Source organism: Podarcis raffonei, chromosome 10 (assembly GCF_027172205.1).
Source record: "Podarcis raffonei isolate rPodRaf1 chromosome 10, rPodRaf1.pri, whole genome shotgun sequence".
Lineage (NCBI taxonomy): Eukaryota > Metazoa > Chordata > Lepidosauria > Squamata > Lacertidae > Podarcis > Podarcis raffonei.
The window spans coordinates 62,582,807-62,607,696 of NC_070611.1; the positions used below are offsets into that span (position 1 = coordinate 62,582,807).

General features: G+C 39.8%; 1 protein-coding gene across 23 annotated transcripts in view; it reads left to right on the forward strand.

Annotated features, from left to right (window-relative positions):
• Window positions 1–24,890, forward strand: part of PLEKHA5 (pleckstrin homology domain containing A5) — a 178,869-nt gene that overhangs the window by 152,677 nt on the left and 1,302 nt on the right. For 6 of the 23 annotated variants that reach the window (XM_053406956.1, XM_053406957.1, XM_053406959.1 and 3 more), the window contains 14 exons: window positions 2,491–2,571; window positions 8,689–8,751; window positions 9,783–9,863; window positions 9,998–10,147; window positions 10,582–10,683; window positions 11,811–11,925; window positions 12,089–12,132; window positions 13,028–13,216; window positions 14,006–14,126; window positions 18,788–18,903; window positions 19,752–19,961; window positions 20,978–21,160; window positions 21,861–21,976; window positions 24,158–24,303. In XM_053406956.1, coding sequence (XP_053262931.1) covers window positions 2,491–2,571; window positions 8,689–8,751; window positions 9,783–9,863; window positions 9,998–10,147; window positions 10,582–10,683; window positions 11,811–11,925; window positions 12,089–12,132; window positions 13,028–13,216; window positions 14,006–14,126; window positions 18,788–18,903; window positions 19,752–19,961; window positions 20,978–21,160; window positions 21,861–21,976; window positions 24,158–24,303 — 1,717 coding nt within the window. Of the gene's footprint in view, window positions 1–2,422; window positions 2,572–8,688; window positions 8,752–9,782; window positions 9,864–9,997; window positions 10,148–10,581; window positions 10,684–11,810; window positions 11,926–12,088; window positions 12,133–13,027; window positions 13,217–14,005; window positions 14,127–18,787; window positions 18,904–19,751; window positions 19,962–20,977; window positions 21,161–21,860; window positions 21,977–24,157; window positions 24,304–24,890 lie in introns of those variants that run through there. The other 17 variants (XM_053406958.1, XM_053406960.1, XM_053406964.1 and 14 more) reach the window with 6 other exon arrangements.

The following is a 24,890-nucleotide window of genomic DNA, read 5'->3' on the forward strand; positions in this document are numbered from 1 at the left end:
AGTGGGGTGCATCATGCACTTGTGCTGGCACATGGCACCGTTCCCTGTTTTTATGAGCTGCTGCCAACACCCAATCTCTTCCTTTTTAATTTTATTTTTTGATCTAGACATAATTGGTTGGTCTTTGGCTGATTCTCTGTTTTATACTACTCTCATATGCAGAAGGATAAAATTGTATTTGATAAGGAATCCTATTTTCTTTTACTACATAACTAGGGATTAGGAGAGAGTGGACCCTGGGTTTAATCAAACATTCTGATAGGAAGTTCAGAAGTATCCGTGAGTTCATTTTAACCAGGTTACAATAGTCATGTTTAATGATAAATCACAAACTGATTCTATCTGCCTGCCACTTGGACTTGTTATCTAGCTGATACTGCTGAATCAGAGTTAAATGTACAATTGATGTGTAATTTAATATAAAAGCAAAATCTGAGATGCTGGATTTGTATTCATCTTTGGGCAGACTGAAATATTCAAGCATGACAGTGCATAGATTTATTTTCAGTTCTGTCTCTGACTCTAAGTGCAGTTCTGAGCCAGAAAAAGGTGATATTTCTGGGCCCTTGAATAATATTTGATCATGGAAGATTTTAGTACCGCCTATGGATATTCTTACAAAGGGCATTGTTTTTCATTCTGCTATTGTAGCAGCTTATGACCATCAGCAGTACTTATAGACTAAATTTATTAGAAAATGCTAATGTAGCCTAGGCTTGGAATAGTTAAATTGTAGTGAACCAGGCAAACTGTTTAACTACAATTTAACCTCCAGAGGCGACTTGTATGCATGAGAATTCTCAGCATATGGAATTCTCAAGAATCAAAAGCTCTCCTATTCAATACAGTCCTGTTCAGAAGTTTATAATCTAGTGTTGTCTGTAAGATGCTTAACACCGTGCTTTTAAGCAGTATCCCATCATTTCTGTAGGATGTGGTCTGTCTATAATGATTAAAAAAGCAACCCTCTACTCACAGTTTTTGAGTCGCATTCCTTACACGCAGATGGAAAATGGAAATAACTGCTAATCTGCCATTCTATCCTTCCCCAACCCTTTGAGATATTTTGGACTACAACTTGGCCAACGGGGAGGGATATTGGGAGTTGTGATCCAAAACATCTGGAGTGCAGTTAGGTTGGGGAAACACACACTGTGCTGTAGATGAGTCCACAGCGAAGTCTAATCACATCATAAAATTTGGACCTCCACTGTAGTTCTCACACAATTTCCACTCTGGTCCCTATCATCTTGTGCCACATATTGAGTGTTAGGTTTTATGTTTTTCATGTGGCCTGCATGAGAAACGGGCGTTAGCTGGTTGCTCCCTAAATAGGCAGATGAGCAGGTTCTTTGTTAAGGGCCACCCACAAGATAGTACTGTATGTATGATATAACCTGTGTATTTCCTTGATAAAATGTATATACACCCTTTTAGTTGAACTGAAGCCTTTAAAGGCTTAGTTCTCCAAGCATTCATCCTCCTTTCATTTAAATGGGACTTAACAAGTTCTACTAAAATGAAAAGTAGATGTTCAGAAACTCTGCTTCTCAAATCTGGCCGCTTCCCAAATCTGTTACTGACTTCATCAACACAGAGTATTTGTGAACATAGCTGGTAAATAGTTTATATAAATAATGCAGCCTTGAAAATTATTATACTGTAAAAGATAGGTATTAGAGGTTGGTAAATATAGTTGCTGTATGTTATCAATGTTATGGTGTTATATTGAAGATCATAAAGTATTTCAAAATAAAACATTGACAAATGAGCACTCACTGTCTAGGAAGGCTTACATTATTGCAGCTCACACTGTGAAAAGTTGTAATAAGCACAATTGTTCGTGACTGCCTCGGTCTACAACTTGGACTAAGATTTGGCTTGCTCGCTATTCATCTGTTTACATGTTGTGCCATAGCTTTGGACTGACCCAACACAGGTGTTCAGGAAAATAATAATATACATGGGTCAAGGTTACTACTCTCCATAAAATGATTATCAAGTTGAGAAAAATCTGGACTAAAGTCAACCTTCTTCCCAGTATCCAGTCACCATGTTGACAGCGAGGATTTGCCCCAGAAACCTCCCTTTTGCCCAGAGTTAATGGTGTGCAACTATCCCTAAGATAGTTAATGTGTTATTTATGCTGTAAATCTGATTGTGTGGGTGGTTTATTTAATGAGGCTAGCCCTTTGTCCATCATATCCATTTGTTAAAGATGATTGAACATTTTCAGCTTGAGTTATTTAGAGAAACGTCTGAAATGTTTATTGGTAATAATTACTTTAAACTTAATATGGGTTGTAGGTACTCTAGTTGGGCCATGACAGGCTTTTCAAATGTACAGCTTTGCTTAAGCATGAGAGGAAATATGAACTGCTGCACTAACAGAAAATAATTAAAGTAGAGGCTATATTTACAGTGTCGTCTTTCAAATCTAGCCGTGCTGTAAACTGATGTTTGCTGTATGCTCCTCCTGATTTGAAATAGATGAAAGAGAATGAACCTTTAATCATCATGGTTCACACTATGATTGAGAACTCGGCGCTAAGACCACAACTGTACCATCAAGTAAGGTCTTGGATAGTGAATGAAATTGCTTTTTATCATTGCAAATTTTTCCTCAGTGACAGTTTTTGGTTGTCCCCTCCAGTTTACCCATAACATTGGTGTTCCTCCTATTTGTTTTGGAAAACCACAAGTCATCTGTGTTTTATAAAATGCTGCAATATTGTTAGCATGGCTTTGCTGAACGTACTTGTCAATGAGTATTGAGTGTATCCCTTTGGATAACTATCTCTGTTTCAGAATATTTGGCAAATTGCTGTTTTTTTGTAGGTTAATTCAGTAAATTCATAAAATCGCCAACAAGCTTCCAACATTTGTCATAGCATGGATCTATGCGATTCATTTTCTTTTATTTCTTTTTCCGTTGAAGGAACGACTTCATTTTGGTTTAACACTAAAGCATGACAGCAATGTTTACCTTGTCATTTCTGGCAGCTTCTCATTTTAGGAATGAATTTACTAATTGTTGTAGGTTCCCGGACAGCTGCTTTGTTTTGCCCTTGGGAGTTAAAAAGGATCAAAATAATTTTGATCTGGGGGCTATAGCTCTTAAGGGCAGTGTGTTCAGAAAGTCACAGCAAACAAAGTCAGTATCAAGTCATGATAAAATATTTGGAGGGGAAATGTGCTGAATGGAAATATAACATCAACTTGTCTGTTAGAAATCAATTTGTGAAAGAATTTTATCCTAAACATCATATGGATGTCAACAGGTTTTTCACCATGTACCAAATAAAATGTTTGGCATTATGTTGTTTTTCCAAGTAATGGCATTATTTTTTTCAGCCTATGAACTCAGAGGCTCTCTAGCTTCTAGTCCAAAGTTAGCCCTAGTTTGAGCTTTGACCAGTACATAAGGTTGCTGCTGCCTTTCCCGGGGAGGGTATTCCTTTTCCTTTAATCACAGCTTGATCTGAGAACTTGGGAAGATGCAGCTTCTGTCACTGCAGCTATGATGGGAGAACCTGCATCTGTCAAATGTCTGCCGAATAAGCAGCTGACAAAAGACACAGTCTCCCTCTTGGGGCAAGACTTGGTAACCTTGCCAACGTAGGCAAAAAAATTGTGCCACTTTAGAGAACAGTGTGGCATCTGCTGCGAGTAGAAATTGTGTAATGAAGTGCTTTTTGTGCCACTACAATCTTGCTCAAACATGTGCTTTGTTAACTTTTAAGTTAACATGCTTTCTCCCCTGCTTCCATCTGTGAATTATTACATAAGTTAGAAAAAAACCCAGCGTGCAGTATTACTGAAAATGAAGGGTGAACGCTGGCTTCGTTATCTGCTACTTGGCTGAGACTCACTAGCCAAATTGGTATTCAGATTTATCTGCCAAATTGAAACTAGCGTCTCTAAGGAAAGTTCTGCAGCTTGGAATGAAAAAAGAAATGAGGTGCCCTTGAAGTGCAGAGAGTTATTATCAATTTTTTAGCTACCTAATTATTTGGTTTTGCTTTTCATTAGGTTGGAAGGACTAGAATTGGTTCATCATTTTACACTGAGTTAGCACCATACTTGATAGTTTGACTCTGGAAGGTCTTGAAGGCTGAACTGCCTGATCATACAAGGATGCATGGTACCTAGAGAAAGCCTTTGAGGCCTAATGGAATTGAGAGCACAGGTGGGAAGTGTTGTTTTCACAGCTTTTAATCTTGCGTTTATTTAAAAAAGCAGCTTGAAGAAATAGTCTTCCAACATGTCATGTTCATTAATATCAAATATATAATTAGGGATATGCAGATGGCGACTTGGAGAAGCTCATCCTGTACTGAATCACTGGCCTTAAATTCCGAAATGTTTCCATGGGATTTAAAATAGCTGAACTATTTAATAAAAGATGCGCGATAGAAACGGGCATGTTGGGTGGGTGGGTCTGTGTCAGAGCAGGTACTGCTTAAAATCCTTTTTCTGAGCAAATCCTTTGCATCTTTATCAACGTTTTCAATCCACATACAACTCACTATTCACATGCCAGAGTTTTCTGTGGTGTCTGATAGAAACAATTCAATGGATTTTCAAACGTCTGTTCGTGAAGTTGCCAGTTCAGTTTACCTTTGCACATGGAGTTGGAATGGTGGTTGTCATCTTGGCTTTGTCCCAGGCAGCAAACTGTGTTTAGCCAGTCCTAGCCTGATGTTCCCAGAGTTATACTTTCACAACTGCTTGGAAAGCCTGCGGAAATGGGGCTTGGTAGTGCTCTTTTCAGGGTTGGAGCCTACAGAGGACCAGCTCCATATGGATGATACTTTAAGCAGCTACCTTGAAAAATGCCTGTCAGCTTCCATCCTCATTAGAGCTGTGAGTTGTGTAGTAGCTGCAAGTCTTACGTGTGCTGAGTCCACAAGCACACAGAGGCTTTGTACTATTATTCGTCCTTCCCCAAGCTGCTAAAACCATTTTAACGCCCTCAGGCTTTGTGCTTTGTGAGTTTTTAAGTCATAACGAGCCAAAGCTCCTGCCCACATAGGGTAACTTTTTAAAAATAAGATTTCAGCAGCAGAATTCAGTATGTATTATACATAGCTATCTGTAATAAATTTCACTTCTTCTTGAGTATGAGAGAGAGGGAGAGAGAGGGAGAGGGAGAGAGAGAGAAATCTGTCTATGATAAATGAAGAGAAACTTGAATTAAATTGTGAGGTCGGATAGGCAGTGCAGGTGCTGGGGCACTAGATGGCGCTGAGCCCTGAGTCAGTGCTCTGGTGTTGAGCAAGAGCAGTTAAGCAGAAACTGTTTTCTGATGAGCTTTTATTGTCATGTGATGTGAAACCTATTTTGGATTAAAGAGTGGGAAAATGGCCCTTGTCAACTTCGCTAAATGTCATGCCTCAGTCATAATCGTGGCCTCTGGTGTGTGTTTTGAGAAACTTTTTGAGAAACCTTCAGTCACCCAAAGCCACTGCTATAGTTGGTGATGGTCTGCTATGACTAGCATCTAAAAGGGCCTATTATAAAGTGGCATTGCTGTTTTCCACTGAGAGAGATCATAGAATTGTTGAGCCATCAGCCAAGGAATCCACAGTCATCGCAGAGGATACTGGAATGCATTGTAGGTCACACAGAGTCACCTGATTGGCCAGATGTTTGGGCCCCTGTGTCAAGGGTGCACCTGGAATATGGCTTTAAAAGTGGATTAAATATTTAGGCAGGAAAAGATTATGTTCTTTCTCTACTGTCAAAGGTCATATGCTTATGACTACCCATTGCTCGAAACTTCGAGAGCAGGAAGGAAGTGAGTCCTGTTGTTATCAGGATTTCTTACATGTTTCCTGTAAGCATCTGTTTGACCACTGTGAGAACAGGATACTGGTCTATATGGGCCCGCTGGCCTAATCTAGGATTATCTTATGTCCTCTGATCTATGATCTATGTAAACTATGCAATGTCTGCCCTAGAGCACATTAGACTATATTCTGCCATATGCCCATTAACAAGATCTGTATATGATGAGCAAGCTGTCATTCAGAAAAACGAGTCTTTCATTACCAAGCTTCTAAGAAGCTTTGTAACCTTCACGGGAACAACAGGGTTCCCAGAAAAGAGTTGGCAAATTACTGAAAGCTGGTGCTGCATTTTGTGGTCTTCCATCAACTCAATGATTTTTCAGCTACAGTTCTGAAGCCAATGACAACCTCCTGTGACTCTAGACATGCAGCTGAATTTAAAGAATGGCTTCAGTAGTCCTAGCTATGGTTCACATGTAGCCTCAAACTATGGTGGCTAGTCAACCTGAATTCTTCATACCTTTGGTTTCTGTGAACCCTGAAGAAAAGTGAATTGGAGCTCATGAGAAGAGAAGGGAGTATGCAAACCCTAAGGTAACATATAGTGAATTATCCCTATGAAGAATTAACTCTATTTGAGTTTATATAATTGGAAGGATAAGAAAAAAGATGTGTATACACCTTTGTGATTTTTAGAGTACGGATCTTTTTAAATAAGCAACTTATCTTCCAAGAAATCTGGATAATGATCTAGAATGGGGGGGGGGAGTTTTAGACTTAAAGCTGTTCAAATAGTAAAGTTTTCAGAATTGCCTACAAAGTGAGAATTGGATGCATCTTCAGAAATGTACACATCCACGCTGTAATTCTTAAAAACAAATGCATAGATCTTATCTTTTTCCTGTTGTAAGCTTGGCCAGATACACATTGGCCATGTTTGAGCATGTTTTTAATTATTATTATGAAAAAAGATATTTCCATTCTTCAATTCTTTCTCCAGTCAACATGGAATCTGTAGTCCATTTTCAAGTGGGTTTAAAAACGAGAAAGCCCTGTTAGGTACTAACAAATTAAAATCTGTAATTTTCATGACACTCAAAGGTGCTGTGGCTTTTTCATCTTCCAGTATTCATTCCATTAAATGTTCATTTCAAAGCAAGGTTACTTATATGGCTTTATCACACCGTGCATAATCTCAGATCGTCACACAGTGCATTTGCATGAGGATATGCCTTGAAATGAAACACTTAAAAAGTCCTCTGAGGATCTCTTCTGTGGTTGGAATGCTTGTATGGCTAAACCCTTGCCTCACACTTGCAGATGTAGCCCTTCCTTAAAAGCAGAGAGAGAGCTTACTCTGTACACAAAAACCCTGTGCATGTATGTGAAGGTAGAGAAGATAGTCGACATGTGAACTGTTAACAAATATGTGTTAATGTAGATTTGCCATTTTCTTCCTTTTCCCTCTCCCACCTTCCTTGTCAGTTTTAAAAATGCTGTAACATTATGTTCACATTGGCACTAATCAGCATACCTAATCAGCAAGCTAGGGTTTGAAAATGTACTTCAAATATGCTCTGGTTGGCAAGGCGATCCCTTTACACATCAGCCACAGTTACTGCTAATGCAGACCTGCCACTACCTCATGGTTATACAACGGGAGCCAGGAGGGAAGCAGTAGGAACCCAGGAGCCTGCAGCTTGCTCCTAACATCCTAACCACACTCTTAAGATTGGCCCAGTGCAGAATATCCTCAATGCCCCATTCATTAATACACTTTAAAACGCATATGCTGAAATGTATGTCTATATATTTTGACCTGTGTCTTTATACTAGGCAGTCTGAAATCTAGAACTAGAAAATATGTCAACAATCTGTCTTCATGACTGCAGTGTTATTATTGGGTTAGCTGCGGTCCCGTTTAGCCCCTTATAATATTGGGGGCAAGGAGGTGCAAACAATAACATTGGAGCCATATAGAGTAGAGCCACACTGGAAAACTCAGGTATCTAAAGTCCTTACTGGCACTTAGACATCTGAATGATTTTCCAGTCCATGTAGAACCCCAACTGTCATCCTCTGCTATCTGAATTGATTGTTTCTCCTCCATGTAGTCCCTCATCAGTGTAACTTTGGTGTAAATCTTGCTTGCCTTGACACATTTCTTTTAAAATTTGTCAAAATAGTGCGTTGCCCCCGCCCAGTTGTTTGTGTAAAGGAGTATGTAGTGTATAGCTGCTTGTGTTGTGTTAAAAGTCTTATTTAACAGTAAAGCTGAGAGTGAAGTAATAAAACCTGCATGTCAAAGACAGTGCATTTACAGTTTTCATTGTGTTGTCTTCACAGATAATGTCCTTTTTTTGTAAATCTCATGTAACTCTTCTTGAGTTTTTTGGAGACTAAGAAGTAAAAGAAAACGTTCAGAATTCTCAACTGAGAATTTATTCACTGTCCTCTTAACTGCATACCAAACCTTTGGTATAATTGAAACTGATTTATTTCTTTCCCCCCCCCCCAAATTTGTTTGTTGGTTCTCGCTTGTTTTGGCTAGTATCTAAACTTTTTTGTTTTCTGTCATTTTTTCTTAAAGACTTTTGAAGATCGCTAATGAATGGAATTCCAGACTTAGCTTTACCTTCATAGGTTACCTTCATAGCAAGAATAAATAGCTCTGATGTGCTTTCCCCTTCTGACAATCCATATTTGGCATTCCATTATGAACTGAAATTTACATGGTGTGTGTGGGTGTGTGTGTTGATTAAATGCATTCAGGCATATTATGTGCTTAACATTCAATATGAAGTAATGTATGCTTAATTAAATGTTAACTAGACTACACACTGTTTTGCATGATTTTAGTGAATTTGTTTGATGGGAGTGTTCTTCCTTATTATAGCTGACACAAGATGAATGTAGGGGTACTCTGTACAAATACAGATCAGAAGACCTAGATATTGATGTAAGTACTGTTGGCTTTATGTATGTTGCATTGGTACGTTTTAAACAAACTGGTATGCTTGACTCATGTAAAAACAGTTCAAACTCAATATGACATTAGTCTGTCACATCTCCCCGACTTTCTGAAACAAGAGTTGAGATGCGCTTTGACTAATCTGTAGTTAAAAGCCTGCAAAAAAATATATGTAATTTTACCCACAGCCACCTTTGAGAGAACAGAAACTTTTGAGCCTTACCTTTTTTCAAAAACAGGGTACAAGAGGAATAGCTTTTCTGAGACAAAATGCGATGTCACTGTGTGGCCAAAGCCTTAAAATGAACTCTCTCTTGTTTGTACAGAGTAGCTTGTGTTGCAAATGCATACAAAGTAGTCACTGTAGGACTTCGGCTTGTTGATCCACAAACAGGGAATCAGTGTATAAGTTATCTTTCAGTTATTCCCAGGGCCCCTTGTAAATTCAGCAGCATTTCCCCCCAATAAATAGGTCATCCTATCCCAGATATTCAAGAGCAGTATCATATAATGTGTACAGTAAGCTGAACCTTTAATACACAAAGTCTGTATTAAACAAAGCCCCCCTCACTTGGCTTTACCAAAAAGACATCCCTCCCTTCATAAATCAGATACTGTTCCAGGTTTTTGCAAACACCACAGCAGGTTTACTATTTGTCCTAAGTTGAACATGTGTAGTGGGTACTCAGTTCCCTATCTGCAGGAGCTGCCCCTAATTAGATAATGTATCAGAGATTCCCCATGCTGTGTATGGAGCATTCCCTGACTTAGTGAATGGGACAGGTAGATCACCAGGTGCATAATGACTCCTACTGACTCAGGGTTATAATACATAAATAGTAAATAAAACAGAACACTCCACTGTGGTTCAAACCTAGCTTGGTGTGTAATTTAGGGTCATGCCTGTGGTAATCTGCATTTAGATATTCCAGGCTCCCCCAATGTGTATGCGATTTTTAAAATAAAAAGCGCAAAACAACCAGTGGCACTAATTATTACCATCTTCACTTCCACACTAGACTAAGCTTAGCCGATTATGCGAGCAAGACAAAGTGGTTCAAGCCCTGGAAGAAAAGCTTCAGCAGCTGCACAAGGAAAAAGTAGGACAATTATATTTATTACCCAAAATGGATGTTATTTTGCATGCTTTATTATCAGAACACTGATAAGTGAAGTAAAAAGAAAATTAGTTCAATGATGTGGAACATTAAAATTATTCTTTTTATTACCATAGTATACGCTTGAGCAAGCTCTGCTATCAGCCAGTCAGGAGATAGAAATGAATGCGGAAAATCCAGCCGCCATACAAAATGTCATCTTGCAGAGGGATGATTTACAGAATGGACTCCTTAGCACTTGTCGAGAAGTGTCTCGAGCTACCGCAGTAAGTAATGCAATTTTTCTTCAGCTAGTAAAGCTTAGTGGTGTGTTAACAGGTGGCCTTCATGTAGGCATTTTTTTAAATAAAGAAAATGACTAGATATAGGTTTGTTCTTTATTACACTCTAGCAAACATTAATTTGTCTTGAATTCACCACTCCTTGTGTGGGCATGGAAATAGGGGGCAGGGGGCTCCTTTTGCTACAATGGAACAACAGAATGCATTTATTTTGGAAAGTGATCCAGAGTTGCAGAGATGTGTATCAGCTGTTCAACTTTTAGGGCACCACCCACCCACAGTTTCTGGCAACCCAACCCGTCTGAATGTAGTAAAACCATTTATTTTTCTTCATCATGCATTCTCCCAAATTTATATTTTTTGGATTTACCCATGAAGCAAAACTAATATGCGTACATTTTTAATGTGTCTGTATTTAGGAGCTTGAGAGAGCTTGGCGGGAATATGACAAACTAGAGTACGATGTAACGGTCACAAAGAACCACATGCAGGAGCAGCTGGAGCGGCTGGGAGAAGTTCAGGTGCGACCAATGCCTAAACTTTGTATCATATCCATATATGCCAGAAATAATACCAAAATGTATGCAATAGTATTAGAATGTACTTGTGGATGTGATGTGCAAAGATGAATAAGTTCACCCACATTTGTTAAAGGATCTGAAATGCATAATGGCGTAGAACAAATGACACGCCTACCTGCTTCTTCAATCTTCAGAACAGTCGGCTTTGTTATGGTCATCGGCCTTATGCACATGAGTTTCTACTGGAGATGTATGTCCTTGTGTCCCAAGCCAGATACTAGTATATTGATGCAGTGGGGGAAGTTCCCAAAGCATTGTAATGTCATTCTGCCAGTTGACAATCCAATCCAATCCAATAAGATTTTTGCCCCATATGGTTGGAATGCAGTGAGTGGGGATGAAAGGACAAAATCTCAATGAAATATGCATAGCTGACAACTTTCAGGTTTGAAAATAAGGGATCAGCAGCCTCACCTGTCCCGGGGACAGTCTACGGGATATCTTAACAATCTGGGATAGCAGCGGGAAGCAGCAGGAAACAGCGCTGGAATAAGGGAATTTCCCGCAAAAAAAGGGAAGGTTGACAGCTATGGAAATATGTGGTGCAGTCAAAATTTGGGTCAGAGGTTCAGTCTCTCCTAGTTTTTCCTTCATTTCCACCCAAGCACATCTGCCTGAATTTGGTTACAAAATAAAAAGAAACATTTTGGAAAATACAGCTGAAACATAATGTGCAAGCATGTGCCTAATGTTCCCTCATTTTGCCTCTAGAACATCTTAGAGAGTCCTCAGTACTGCAGCTAAAATAAATAATATTAAATGTGTAATGTGAATGGATTCTACTGCCTTTGTTCTCCACATCCCGCACTGCCCCCAAGCTCCAGGAACAGGTCACGGGGTAGATGAAAGCTGACATCCCCAAATGCCCCATGTGGGTAGCAGTTGACAGCCTTGGATAGCTTGTTGCCTTGGGAGAGGCCTGCAAGTGGCTTTTGTTTCAATCTAAGAAAAGGGCATTGTATCCAGAACGGGGAAAAAGTGTGCGTGATAAAATACAATGAATCCTTCAATGTTTTTTATAAAAAGTGGAGGCAGACAATCTCAATTTTAACATTTCTCTCTGGCAGACTGAGTCAGCCGGTATACAACGTGCTCAAATTCAGAAGGAGCTTTGGCGAATTCAGGATGTCATGGAAGGTTTGAGTAAACATAAACAGCAAAGAAACAGCACTGCAGAGGCAGGTAAATTGGCATGTCAACCTCTTAGAAGCTGTTATATACACTCTTGATTGAATACAGTTTCATTTCAGTGATTGAAAAGGAAATATTTAAGCTGTTGATCACTACTAAGGATTTAATTCATTACTCATTATAAAACTAAATATTCTTTTTTCTTTTTAAATAGATATCGTTGCATTAAAGGCTTTTTCATCTAAATATAAAAATGAGGTATGTCCTAAGGATTTTGGGGGGGGGGGACTTTTGTAATCACTTTCTGATTCAAATCTCCTACTTGTCCTTTTTATTAAAGTTGTTTTATGTATCTTTAGTATATTTAAATAAGCAGATTTCAAAACTGGGTTATTTCTAAAGGCTGAACTCCCAAATGACAATTTCTTTGTACATTTTGTGACTTCTTACTCATATATCTCTTCCCATTTCTTATTTTCCCTTTATCCTGATTCCTCCCCCAGCAAATTGTGAACCTTGATTCTTTACCCTGCCCCACACACATTTCATATAGCAAGAAATGCTTTACATGTGTGTTCGCACCTATAAGCTCAGTTCTGCAAGAGCTGAGCACCCACAATTCCTGCTCAAAATGTTGGGGAGTTGATAGTGCTCAGTGTCTCTGAGCCTGTCATAACTTCAGGAATTGGGTAGCTTTAAAGGGACACTGTGAGTGACATGTGGGAGGCAATGTCTAAAGGAACTAGAATATACGTTTTATTTTTTATGAGGGAATGTACACTTTTTAAATTGAAATGTGTGAGAGTGCATCAACACATGAAATATAGGGAAATTGGGGAGGGGGGAGATACTATCAAGAAAAATTGACTTCAGGAAAGTTCCTTTGTTTGCTCAGGGGTGGGTGAAGATTGCATGCTTTCGTCTGTGCCCCCCAGGGGGCCAGAGTAAACAGAGGTGGACCAAGAACAAATTGCTAAAATGTTGTGTCCACTGGTGATGTACTAGAGTAATTTTTTTAATCTCTCCCTCTCATTACAGCAGTGTCCCTTTAATTCCAACCTGTAATATAACTGCTGTAAAATATGTGAAAGAAGTTATAATTGTTGTGATAGATGAGCACATCTAAATCAGGTGACTGTTCTGCAATCTTTAGGAAGAGGAAGTAGTCCCACCTCGTCCTCCACTCCCTCGGTCCTATGACTTTGCAGAGCATCCTCCCATAATCCCCCCTCTGCCCAGTGATAGCAGCTCCTTGCTCTGTTATAGCAGGGGCCCTGTACATCTGCCAGAAGAGAGGAAGATTCACCAAGTTCAAGGATACCAAAGAAATGGAGCTCACTGTGTAAGTGGCCAAAACTGCCACGTTCTTCATCAGTCATCCCACTACCCTGCACAGCTGCCATTTTATTTTGACATCCAGCTACTTTTATGTTGTGGCGTTGCTTCTTTTCAGCTTAACTGTGTTACTCCCAGCTGCATTGTTAATGTTTGCCACTTCTGTTTTCATCAATATTGTGTGAATGTCAGTGTACCCATTGACTCAAACTGGTTGCATTTTGTACTATATTTGTGGCTCTGAAACCAGATTTGAGCTTTTGCTATGTTCCATTTTGGTAGGTGGGTGTTTATTTTTTTTATTTTGAAAAATCATATTTTGAAACAAGTGCAACAGGTTTTTTTAAATAAATTATTGACAGTACCTGGCACTGTCCAGGATTATTTAATTATCGATAGGTAGCTGCCGCAACATGCTTACATTCTGCAGGGGGAAATGATGCGATAAGCAGCGAACACTTTTCTCCAAATTTTCCATGTGATGCTCTAAGGAAAGAAAAAGCAATAGCTTTTCCAGTAAAAGCTGAGTGTTGTTACACATAGCTACAAAAACAAGTTCTGTACTCATGAGTTGTTCCTATCCAGCCTCTTGGCATATATTTGCCATTCAGTTCAGTTAAAAATAAATCTACACAAAATGTAAGCAATCTTTTGTTGTCTTGGGCCTTTAAAAGAAGAGGGCATTTCAGAATATAGTATCATCATTGCCATACTCTACAGGTGGCCATGTTGCTGTTACGTTCTGACATGTCTTATGGGAAGATGCTAACGTATGTTTTACTGTGGTTGACTCTAGGGTCCAGATTACCGTCTTTATAAAAGTGAGCCTGAGCTAACAACTGTGGCAGAAGTTGATGAATCAAATGGGGAAGAAAAGGCAGATCCAGTTTCTGAGTCGGAAATGTCTGCAGCTAAAGGTTGGTAAAATAATATATAGGCTAAACAGTTGGTTATTTCCCCTGATAGGGGAATAAGGAACTCCTGTCATCACACAGAAGAAACAGCACAATTGGTTATAGTTTTACAAATAGAGTAACCTGTTCTTATTATAAGGAAAAAGCTAGCATAGTGAAATTAGGTTTAATTATACGACCAGAGAAGGCTTTCAGCCAGTCACAGGAAGAAGAAAAATAAAAGATAATACCGAGAATCAACCTTGAAATCCATATTGACGCTGTGCCTAATCACATCTCTCATGTTCTGCACATACCACTCCTCCAAACAATTGTTCATTTTCAGACATTGCCCTTGAACAATCTTTCCATCTTTTGTTCATCCATTTCCTACATTATTTTGCTGGAACATCCTTGAAGGCAGCACTACAGAACTTCAAGATTTGTCAAAAGACAGGGGAAAAAGTGTCTCCTTAAAAAGAAAAGAGAAAAGCGTAATATTGCAATTCTCAAGTTTTCTCTGTCTCCCAGACAAATGATAAGCTTTACCCTGTAGTGGTTGGTGTGGATTTGGGGTTTTTTTAAGCCACATTGCTTCACTTTTGGTCTAGTGATTCTTAAGTCTGCAAGTGGAAGGCTTGTTCACCTTGATTTTACAAAGCACTTAGTTTTGGGTATTAAATCCAAATAAGGATATTATTTATTTATATATGATGAAATACCTCATGGGCTTTATGGCTGAGCAGAAATGTATGCTTTTTGGCAGCATTCTCGCCACTGCAGCATCTGTTCTGTTCAATCCGTTTTGAATGAAACTCCCTTAAGCTCAGTTCACTCACGTAAATAGCATGAATGGCATGTTGAGATTGCTGCACAAGGCTATGCTGCCTATTTATTACTTATTTGAAGGATTTTTAGCTCACAAGGCAAGGGAGGCTCCCAGACCAGTTCAAAGTGAACAGTAATGAGACAGTACTTGCCCCCGTGGTTTCCATTCAAAAGGCATGACATGAAAGGAAAACCGATTGGAAGGGAGAAGGGGATGGGGAGCAAATTCAGGAACTTAGTTTTTAATTACAAAAAGATTATTCATATTGGTCAGCGACAAAGATATGTATGTGCATATTACACTCCCACCCACACATATATATATGTATGTATAGAATGGTCTGTAAAGAGTTATCAGAAAGGATATAAATAGCCATCACAAATCCTTGTACAATATGCAGTCTAATCATACATGTGCTTGTGTGGAGCAGTTCCCCTCAGTGATTTTTCACACCATTGGATTGCTTGGTGGTTAGCATTTGATGGTGAGGTGAAAAATGCAAAAAAATCGGGGGGGGGGGGTGAAGAGCCTGAACAGTTTCACATGTTGAGCTGCCTTACTTTTTCAATATCTTCTTGTTTGCATCAGACCTGAGTCCAATTTATTAATATATCCAGGTGGCTTTATCACTGCCTTTCAGTTTGGTGAGGGTACTCTTACAGTTCTTTGATTCCAGTTTCCCCTCTTTTCCATCTTACACTAAATTCAATTTAAGCAGATGAAATGCCTATAAGCTGGCTACTTTGAAGTCTGTAGAAGAAGCAGTGAGGTGGTAAACTTCAAGCAAAAGAAGTGTAGGCTGGACTGGAAGAAAGTTTTGTCTATAAATGTGCAGTAATAGAAGAAACAGCCTTGGATGCTGTCATATCACCTCCTTGGAGATTATTTAAATAAGCAACTGGGCATTTATCTGGGGATGCTGTAGGCCTAGATAGACCATTCTCAGAACAAGGAACTGGACTGTTATTTCAACTTGAGACAGGAAGGGAGTCTAGTACGAAGCATCGCTTTACCTACAATGGTTTATATTCTGAAGCAGTCACATTTTCTAACAGTCCCTTTGGAAATACCGGACCCATTTTGTTCATCTTGCTAGTGTCAGACCTCCGTCTGCTCCTGCACTAGAGAGATATGGTCAGATAAGGCAAATGTGTGCAGCTTCTTTCAGCAATCTAATAAACCAAAATTGATGCTTTAGTAAGACGATTGTCTTTGCATCTGCTTACAGCGGAGGAAGTGGTGAGCTAAAGTCTCAGAGTAAATCCTATTAACTTAGTCTGAGAGCTTTAGGGGCTTAGGTAGGGAATGTTAACCTGTGTGTTTATTCTGCTAATCGCATTCATCGCACAACTAGTGATCAGCAATTTAGTCACATACATTTCATTGGAGCTGTCAAAACTATCATGCATCAGGCCTGGGAGATGCAAGGCACAAAGCAATGCAGCTTTTTAAAGCTGTGGTGCGATACTTCTTTCCATCGGTATGCATAGAAAGTTTTACCACATCTGTCTTTCCAAAAGTGGAGGGGAAAAACATCTTGCAGGATAGCCAATAATAAAATCCTCTTATCTAATTAAAGTATCTACTATGTATTTTGGAAAGTTGTTTGTCTCTTCCCTCTGCATTTGGACACCTCTTAAGATACCTTCATAAATCTTGCATGATGGTCCCTGTGATCAAGGAGCAGGTTTTCATCTGTTTGGATACAAATGGATGCCATTTGGAATTAAGATAACAATCTGAACCTTACCAAAAAAATATATGGTTTCTTGGAATTCCTGAGCAGCTCTGGGTTTGATGCTGCTAGTTTAAAATAAAGAATCCTACTGGCAATGTACCATTTCCTGCTGGAGTAATACATTCCATCAGACCAAAGTATTCAAAGCAAACAGTTAAAGCAGGATGAAACCCATTTTTAAGGATCCAGTGTTGAATTGTCAACCACCTGCACTGCTTTGAGAACAAGGAGGGAGATCTGGGCATGCTGCATTGATTTTAATTGTCATTTATGTGGCTGTACCTGCATAAAAGGATTAGGATTGTATTTTAAGTTCCTTAGACGAAAGCTGGCAGAAAGTGGCCACGCTCCAAAATCCTGCCTACATGCTGTGACAAGGAATACACAATATAAATATTGTTTTATACATAGAATATTATGGCCTGTTGATATTTGCACTGTGAGGATTTATTTGTGTTCTACTGTTCTGTAGTGGAGTCTTGAGCCAGTTAAAAGTAGTACAGAGAAACTGAAGAAAAAATGATAGGTTCCCCCCCCCCTTTGCACATACCCTTCTCCTGCTTCACAAAATATAGGCGTAAAGTGCTCTTTTCTTGTTTCTGTTTTAGGATTGGGTTTCCGTACCTCTAAATATAACGTTGCAAAACCCAAATCATGTACATAGTACAAACTGAATTTGTTCTTTTGTGTTTCCCAGTTTTGTGGCACATAAAAAGTTTTTCCTATGTAGTGGGGGTTTTTTTATGAGCGCGGTGTCTGCTTTTCTTGTTCACACAGGTTTCCTTTTTAGGGTTGCTGTAAGATTAATTTATGTATGAGTTGCTAATAGATAGCAAAAAAATGATGATTTATTGGTTGTAAGATCTCCACTAAAATTGAGATTTTAGTATTGCCTTACCAACTTTCTAGACTCAGTTGTGTGTTGCAAATAAAATCTCAAAGCACGCCAGACATTCAAAGCTCTCCTACTGTGTGCTTGCTGAGATGGTTGAATTTCCCCACTACAAATGGCAGTGATGTTCTTGGGAGCAGGAAGGATTGGGACAAAAAGAGAGCAACACCACCTCTTGAGACCTATTAGAAGTAGAACATACCATAGGCATGAACCGCAGATTGGGTCTTAACACCACTTTGTCCAAGTGAAACACATAAGCCGGGGATCAGAATACAAGGCCCCCAGCTCAGAAACTCGCTGTGCTGAAGTGATAGCCACCAAAAAAACTCTTAAAGGGCAAGATAATCAGCAGACAGGAAGTCCTGGGCTCAAAGGAAGCACCAGTAAAAAATGATACTGTTTCTAAGATTGCAATTATAGAGCTTTGATGATTGAACACATCATTTGTGTCAGCAGCCGTTGAAGATGGAAGTCAAAATGTTTTGTTATAGCATTATAAATTTTCTGTTTCGTTAGTCACTGGTGTGTGTGTGTGTGTGTCTTTTTAATAGGAATTCCCAAAACAGCTTGTAACAATGGTAATTCAAACATTAATAACAAATGTTTTTTTAAAAAACAAATCAACCCATACAACACAGATATTCTCAACGTAAGCAGTAAATATAACTGAACTCTCAGCAACTTATTGTCCAAAAGCATGGCAAAAAAGTTAAGCTCTTATTGTTAATCCATCTAACACACACACACCCCAAAGCCTATTCTGGTTGCATAGTCCTGGGGTTTCTCTTGCTTAATCCAGTGAGTGCCCCACTTTCAGCAACTGCTGTAGTGAATCCACCACCATCTGTCTCCCTTCTTACACCTCATAAAGCACTATTGGCAGAATGGGAGTGCAGAAATTGTGGGCAACACAGGAGTGGAATGATCAGGGTCTAAGGCTCCTTGGCATCAAAGATTGTGTACTTGTACATGGATCTTAAAAGAGAAGTATCAGCACTTGGGGTCCATCATTCTAGAATTAATCCTTCTTCAGACCTGGCTTTTATCTATAATCATTAGATTTCAATGTATTGTATTTTAAAATACTTATTATGAACAGACTTATTGTTAGGCAGGTGCTGAAATATGATAACTGCATGATAAAACATGTTTCACATTAACTGCATCTAGAGTTTGTGTTAAGGGCTTTAAAATATGCTTTCAACACCCCTCTTCTTTTATAGGCTCTCATTTTCCCATTGGAGTTGTGCCTCCCAGAACAAAGTCACCAACACCTGAGTCTTCAACAATAGCTTCCTATGTGACTTTAAGGAAAACTAAGAAGATAGATCTAAGAACGGTATTCACTACTTTTGAATTGTATCCTTTGCTGCCTCCAGTTCTCCATCTGCATTGCACGCCAACTCAGGGTATTGCACCAGTGCAACTGTGTGGCTACTCTTACACCAGCAGACGGCACCACTGCCCAACATGTAGTATAAGATCATCACGGCAATGCTCCTGCTTGGCACAATATTCAGAAGGACTGTGATGGGAAGACAGAGAACAATTTCATATAGTGCCACCATCCATCAAGTGCATGTTTTCCATAATGCCCAGTGGGCTTCTGCATATTGTATATATGAGAACATCAACACCACCCTCTCACCCCCTGGATCCTTGGCCAAATACACAGGGATATGAACGCCTTACTGAAAAAGTGCAGCTGATTCATGATGAAATATGAAGAGCTAGTCTTTAAATAGCACAGCACCTATCTCTTCCCCGCCTCCTCTCCCCAGTCACATTTATCAGCAGCATCATTGATAGGCAGTAGACAAAAACCAACTTGCCTAACAAAATAGAGTGCTTTCACTCCATCAGTGCAACCTCATTCTGTGAATCAGAGATGAGAGTTTGTTCAGCATTATTGTAGTCAGTTCTAGTTCCGTAAGGCTATTGGCGAGTTTTTTACATGATGTTCTTTGAATAGAGGCAGTGGTATTTTATGGAATTTATCACAGTGCAATGTATTCTGTGGATGGAAATCTTTGACATGGATTAAAAATTATAGATTCACATTCTGTGTAGTTAACCTTGTTGCTTCAAATCATGCCAGTTTCTGTGTATTGGGAATAGCATGGTATATCCCATTGCAACAGCAGAGTAAAGGTGCTTTTTTTTACCATACATTTCTTTCCTTTCAAGGAAAGGCCAAGAAGTGCAGTAGAGCAGCTATGCTTGGCAGAAAGTGCTCGTCCCCGGATGACAGTGGAAGAGCAGATGGAAAGAATAAAGAGACATCAGCAGGCTTGTCTAAGAGAGAAGAAGAAAGGACTGAATATTATTGGCGTCTCAGATCTGTCCCCATCACAAAGCCCATCCCTTGTCAGAGAGAATCCTTTTAAGTTGTCTCAGGTATGCCACACGTTCATCCCCCCACAACCCTCTCCTTGACAGACAGAAGCTCTTAGAGCCTCAGTTTATGGCTGAGGACTAACTTCGGTGCTGGAATCTGAATAAGGATGTGGAAACAGATATTGTGAAGGAAGTTCCTTTGTCCAGTCAGGTAGAGCTTTTGTTCCTGTTGTGAGGGTAAGGAAAATGTTGGCCTGGAATGGAAACAGATAGTGTAATGCCAAACTATTTGTGTTTATATTAAGCCCCACTAATCTCGGAGGAGTGAAGAATATTGGAGACTCCTCATGGCCTTAGAGCAATCTTTCTCCCCAAGAAGATTAGCAGCTTCCTCCCTGCTTTTTGGAATGGACAGTAGCATCACTAAAAGATAGAAGGGTCTACTCTTTGGTTTTAAAAAAGTGTTTTGAGCAATTTTAGTCCATTTGGACACGTTTGGCGCACAGGAAAGGTACAGGCAATTGCAAGGTCCTATGCTGCAGGTGTTTAGTGACCACCCATTATATCTGTACCTATGTGTCGTGTACAGAAGGAGTCTCATGTAAGATGTTTTCTACAAGGAAGTTAACAATCTGTGGGCCCCTCCAGACATGACGTTATATTGCTGGCATATTCTGCAATATGTTTTTGACACAATAATGGTGCTTTAATAGTAGATTTGTTTGGCGATGCTACCACATTACTGCTGTCTGGAGGGGTTAGAGCACAACAGAAGTGGGACAAAAATAACCAGAACATTTTTGGTATAAAAAGTTACAGTATTTCAGCAAGAAGTTACAGAATATGCACTGAATGCAAGCGAAGGAGAGTGACCACTCCAAAATCTTTGAAGGCACAAACAGTATTGAAGGCACCCAGACAGCATCATGAGCACAAATCTTAGGAATGTGCTTTAAAAATGATGTCCAGAGGGGCCCTGTTGTATCTTGTTTCCTAACTAACCAGTGTCTGTCTTTATCATTGTACTGCCAGTTAGTTGCCTTGTTTGTTCACAATAAATCAAATATTCTCTGCAGAACCAAAGGAAGGATGATTTTGTATGCATTACCAAGGAATTAGAGTATGCCATTAGAGGAAGTGATGCAGGCCAGAGCCATAAAAATTGTGCAGAAGACTCACCTTGGATTAAAGATAATGATCGTCCGGAGGATAAGAATAATGATCATCCAAATGAACATCATGCTGGTTTTATTACACAGGTACTGCTTTTTCCTGATCACAGAAATTTATTGGCATACAATCAGAAAATAAGGAACTGGAGTCAGAAAATATAGAACCAAAACCTTCCCCACAAAGGCACCTCTATAACTTGCTTAATTAGTTAGCCTGAGCTCTTATCTACATTTTTACCACTTTTCTAGTCTTCTTTCTCTTTTGCAGAGCATGCTTTCAAACTGAAATTATAGTTTGGGTTACTACAGATCACTGAGCAAATGTTGGGTAAACAATGCAGAGTTCAGATAGTCTACAATTAACTGGGAGAAAGAGGGATGTGAAATCTCAAGGGTACACAAAAATAAAGATATTGTTGGCCAAACATATTTCAAAATATATTTCTTCCTTAGAGGCACTTAGAGAGCACATCTCTGTGTTCTCTGCTCATGACACAGAGAGCACAATGATGTGCTTCTTAAATGCTCCTAAACAAAAGTGTTTTTAGCGTGTGTACCTTTGAAACTTTACCTCCCCATTTTTCTTTCCTTGGTGCCACCTGGTTGTCCCAAACTTAATTCTGCTTGTTCATTAGAGACAGCTTTAAAAAGTGCACCAACCTAAATGCAGGAGATTGAGTAACTGAAATTAAAAACAGAAAATAAAACTCTTCTATCTACACACCTCTTCAACTTAGGTACTTCAAATAGCTAACATTTATTATTCACTTTTATTTTTTACCCTCAGTTACCAAAAAATGAAGGTCAGCTGTCACCAGATGTCTTAGAGCCAAAGGAGGGGACTCCCTATGAGGCTTCTGAGAAGCTAAAAAAAGTAGAAGAGACACAAGATGCTAACTTCAGGTAAAGCAAATCTAACTTACTAGTAACAGCAGCTGTGTGGGGCTTTGCAGTAAAACAAGAAGTCATTGCATTGATTCCATATCTGCAAATTTAGGGGGTGACTTTACCCCCCCTGCATTCCATTTCTTTTCGCTTCATAGGAGGGGATTGACAAACTAACAGTTACCCCCTCCACATCAGCCCTTGCTTTATTTCTGGGACCTGAAAATAAAGTACTGAATTCTAATTGGTTGAAGCTATTACATAATATAGGTTTCAAGAGCATTTTTTAAAAAATGTAAAATTGTCCAGTTTGTTTCTGGATCACTACTGAACTTTTAAATAAAGGAATTAAAGTAGTCTCACAGCCATTAAAAACCAGCTGTGTTGGCCTTCTACCTAGCATGTGAAAGCTAACGTAAAAGCTCCTGTCTTCCAAAGGCTCCGAAATAGATTTTCCCATTTTGAAAACATTAGCATGATAAAGGTGTCAAAATTCATTCCAAACTCATTCCACTTCCAGTTGGAAAACTACAAGGCTGGGATCGAAAGAAGCCCGTGCCTACTTGCAAAGCACTTTGGTGTATACCGAGGAGGCAGCCACTCTTGGCACATTGCAAGCCTTTCCACGAGAGCCCTGACCTTCAGAAATTATTTTAGGGTAGGAGGAGGGGACGCAAAGGGCTGAGTTAGGAAAGGAAAGCCTGAGAACCTTGGTGAGCCTGCAGTCTTTTGGATCCCTGCCCAAAGTCTTTAATGACCCCAAACCAGAAACAATATAGTCACTCACCATTCAGAAGGTGTGACTAGCAAGTTGATTTGGTTTAGGGGTTGCCTACACCCATGAATCTGACCATGCTTTAAGATCATCTACAGAAGCTCCTCTAGGCGTCTTCACTGCAGAAATAAGTTTGCTGTGTTCAGGAAGACATAGCCCTTGTAGTGACCATACCCAAATTGTGAAATGCTCTTCTGAAGGACACCCATCTAGTTACCTTCATCATTAACTTTATGGTGCTTATTATTACTAGTAAAGGTAAAGGTACCCCTGCCCCTACGGGTCAGTCTTGACAGACTCTAGGGTTGTGCGCCCATCTCACTCTATAGGCCGGGGGCCAGCGCTGTCCGCAGACACTTCCGGGTCACGTGGCCAGCGTGACATCGCTGCTCTGGCGAGCCAGAGCCGCACACGGAAACGCCGTTTACCTTCCCGCTAGTAAGCGGTCCCTATTTATCTACTTGCACCCGGGGGTGCTTTCGAACTGCTAGGTTGGCAGGCGCTGGGACCGAACAACGGGAGCGCACCCCGCCACGGGGATTCGAACCGCCGACCTTTCGATCGGCAAGCCCTAGGTGCTGAGGCTTTTACCCACAGCGTCACCCGCGTCCCTTATTATTATTACTACTATTTATTAAATCTGTATACTGCCCTTCATCCGAAGATCACAGGGCAGTTCAAAATATAATTTATATTTATTATTATTACTACTATTTATTAAATCTGTATACTGCCCTTCATCCAAAGATCACAGGGCAGTTCAAAATATAAAATCAGAACACAATACATGATAAAAACAAAAGCAAGCCAATAACCCCTCCCTCCCACAAACACATTTAATCGAACTTCGAATGTCCTTTTAACCAAAGGCCTGGTTAAAGAGAAGCGTTTTCACCTGGTGCCTAAAGATATGTAAATGAAAGCACCAGGCAAGCCTCCCTGGGGAGAGCATTCTACAAATGGGGAGCCACCACGGAAAAGGCCGGTTCTCATGCTGCCCCCCTCCAGATCTCTCATGGAGAAGTCGCATGAAGAAGGGCCTCAGGTGAAGATTGTAGGGCCCGGGTTGCTTCCTATGAGGAGAGGTGGTCCTTGAGATGTTGCAGTTTGAGGTATTGCAGTCCTAAATACTCTGCTTTGATAGCACTCAGGATAGATAAAATGAAAAAATATGTAATCTGATTTCTTAGGTCTTATTTTAAAAATGCTATGTGTGTGTGAAGTAGAAAGCAGTTCTGATGTTTCCCCCCACTCTTCTAGAAAAGCATAGATTCCGAGATTGGGTTACGTGATCTCATAATCCTATATACACCACAACTAGTATTTTTGTATTTTAGGCTTTTATTGAAGTGGTGTACAATATCAGTTAACCCAATTAGAAGTTAGAGGAAACTCTAAACTTAGATCGTTCCCCCCCCCCCCAGCCCGAAGAACGAGGCCCCAGTTTCAAACCACAAACCTGAAAGCAGCACAGAAGAGAGTGAAGAAACCAGCATTCATGAGCAGGAGGATACTATTTCTTCGTTTGAGATGCCAGCACAGACTTCAAGAGGAAACTCAACAGCAGCAGGTTTGATTTAGGATATGTTGACTGCCAAAATGCATTATAACAACATGCACTATAGTTATGCTTCTTAAAAAAAAATCAAAAGAAATTTTTGAAATAAAGCAAACTTCTTAGATGTTTCTTTGGCCAGGCCAGAGATATCATAAGCATGCACTGGCAGAGTTACGTAAGCACTGCTGCAGTGTTACGGCAGACATCTAAAACACCAGTTAAGGGTTGGTCTTGATAAATAATTTGGAATGTCCAAATACTAACCTTGGGGATAACGCTGGAAGCTGCCATTTGCCAATACAAAGTATTTGTGTGTCAGGCTCAGTACGGTCTGTTGTGCCTGGCAGTGGCTTTCTCTCCAGGGTCTCTCCCATCATCTGCCACCTCGTCTCTCGAAGTGGAGATGATGGGGATAGAACTTGGGATCTCTGTCTGAAAAGCATGTTCTCTGCCACAGAGCCACCAGTCTTGAGTTTTATGCCTTTGTTCTTAGGATACAAGAAATGGCACCTTTCTGACCCAAACACAAGACTTCCTACCACCTCTTAGAAAATAATGTCCAGGAATCATGTCTGTGTGGTTAGCATCAAACTCTTTCT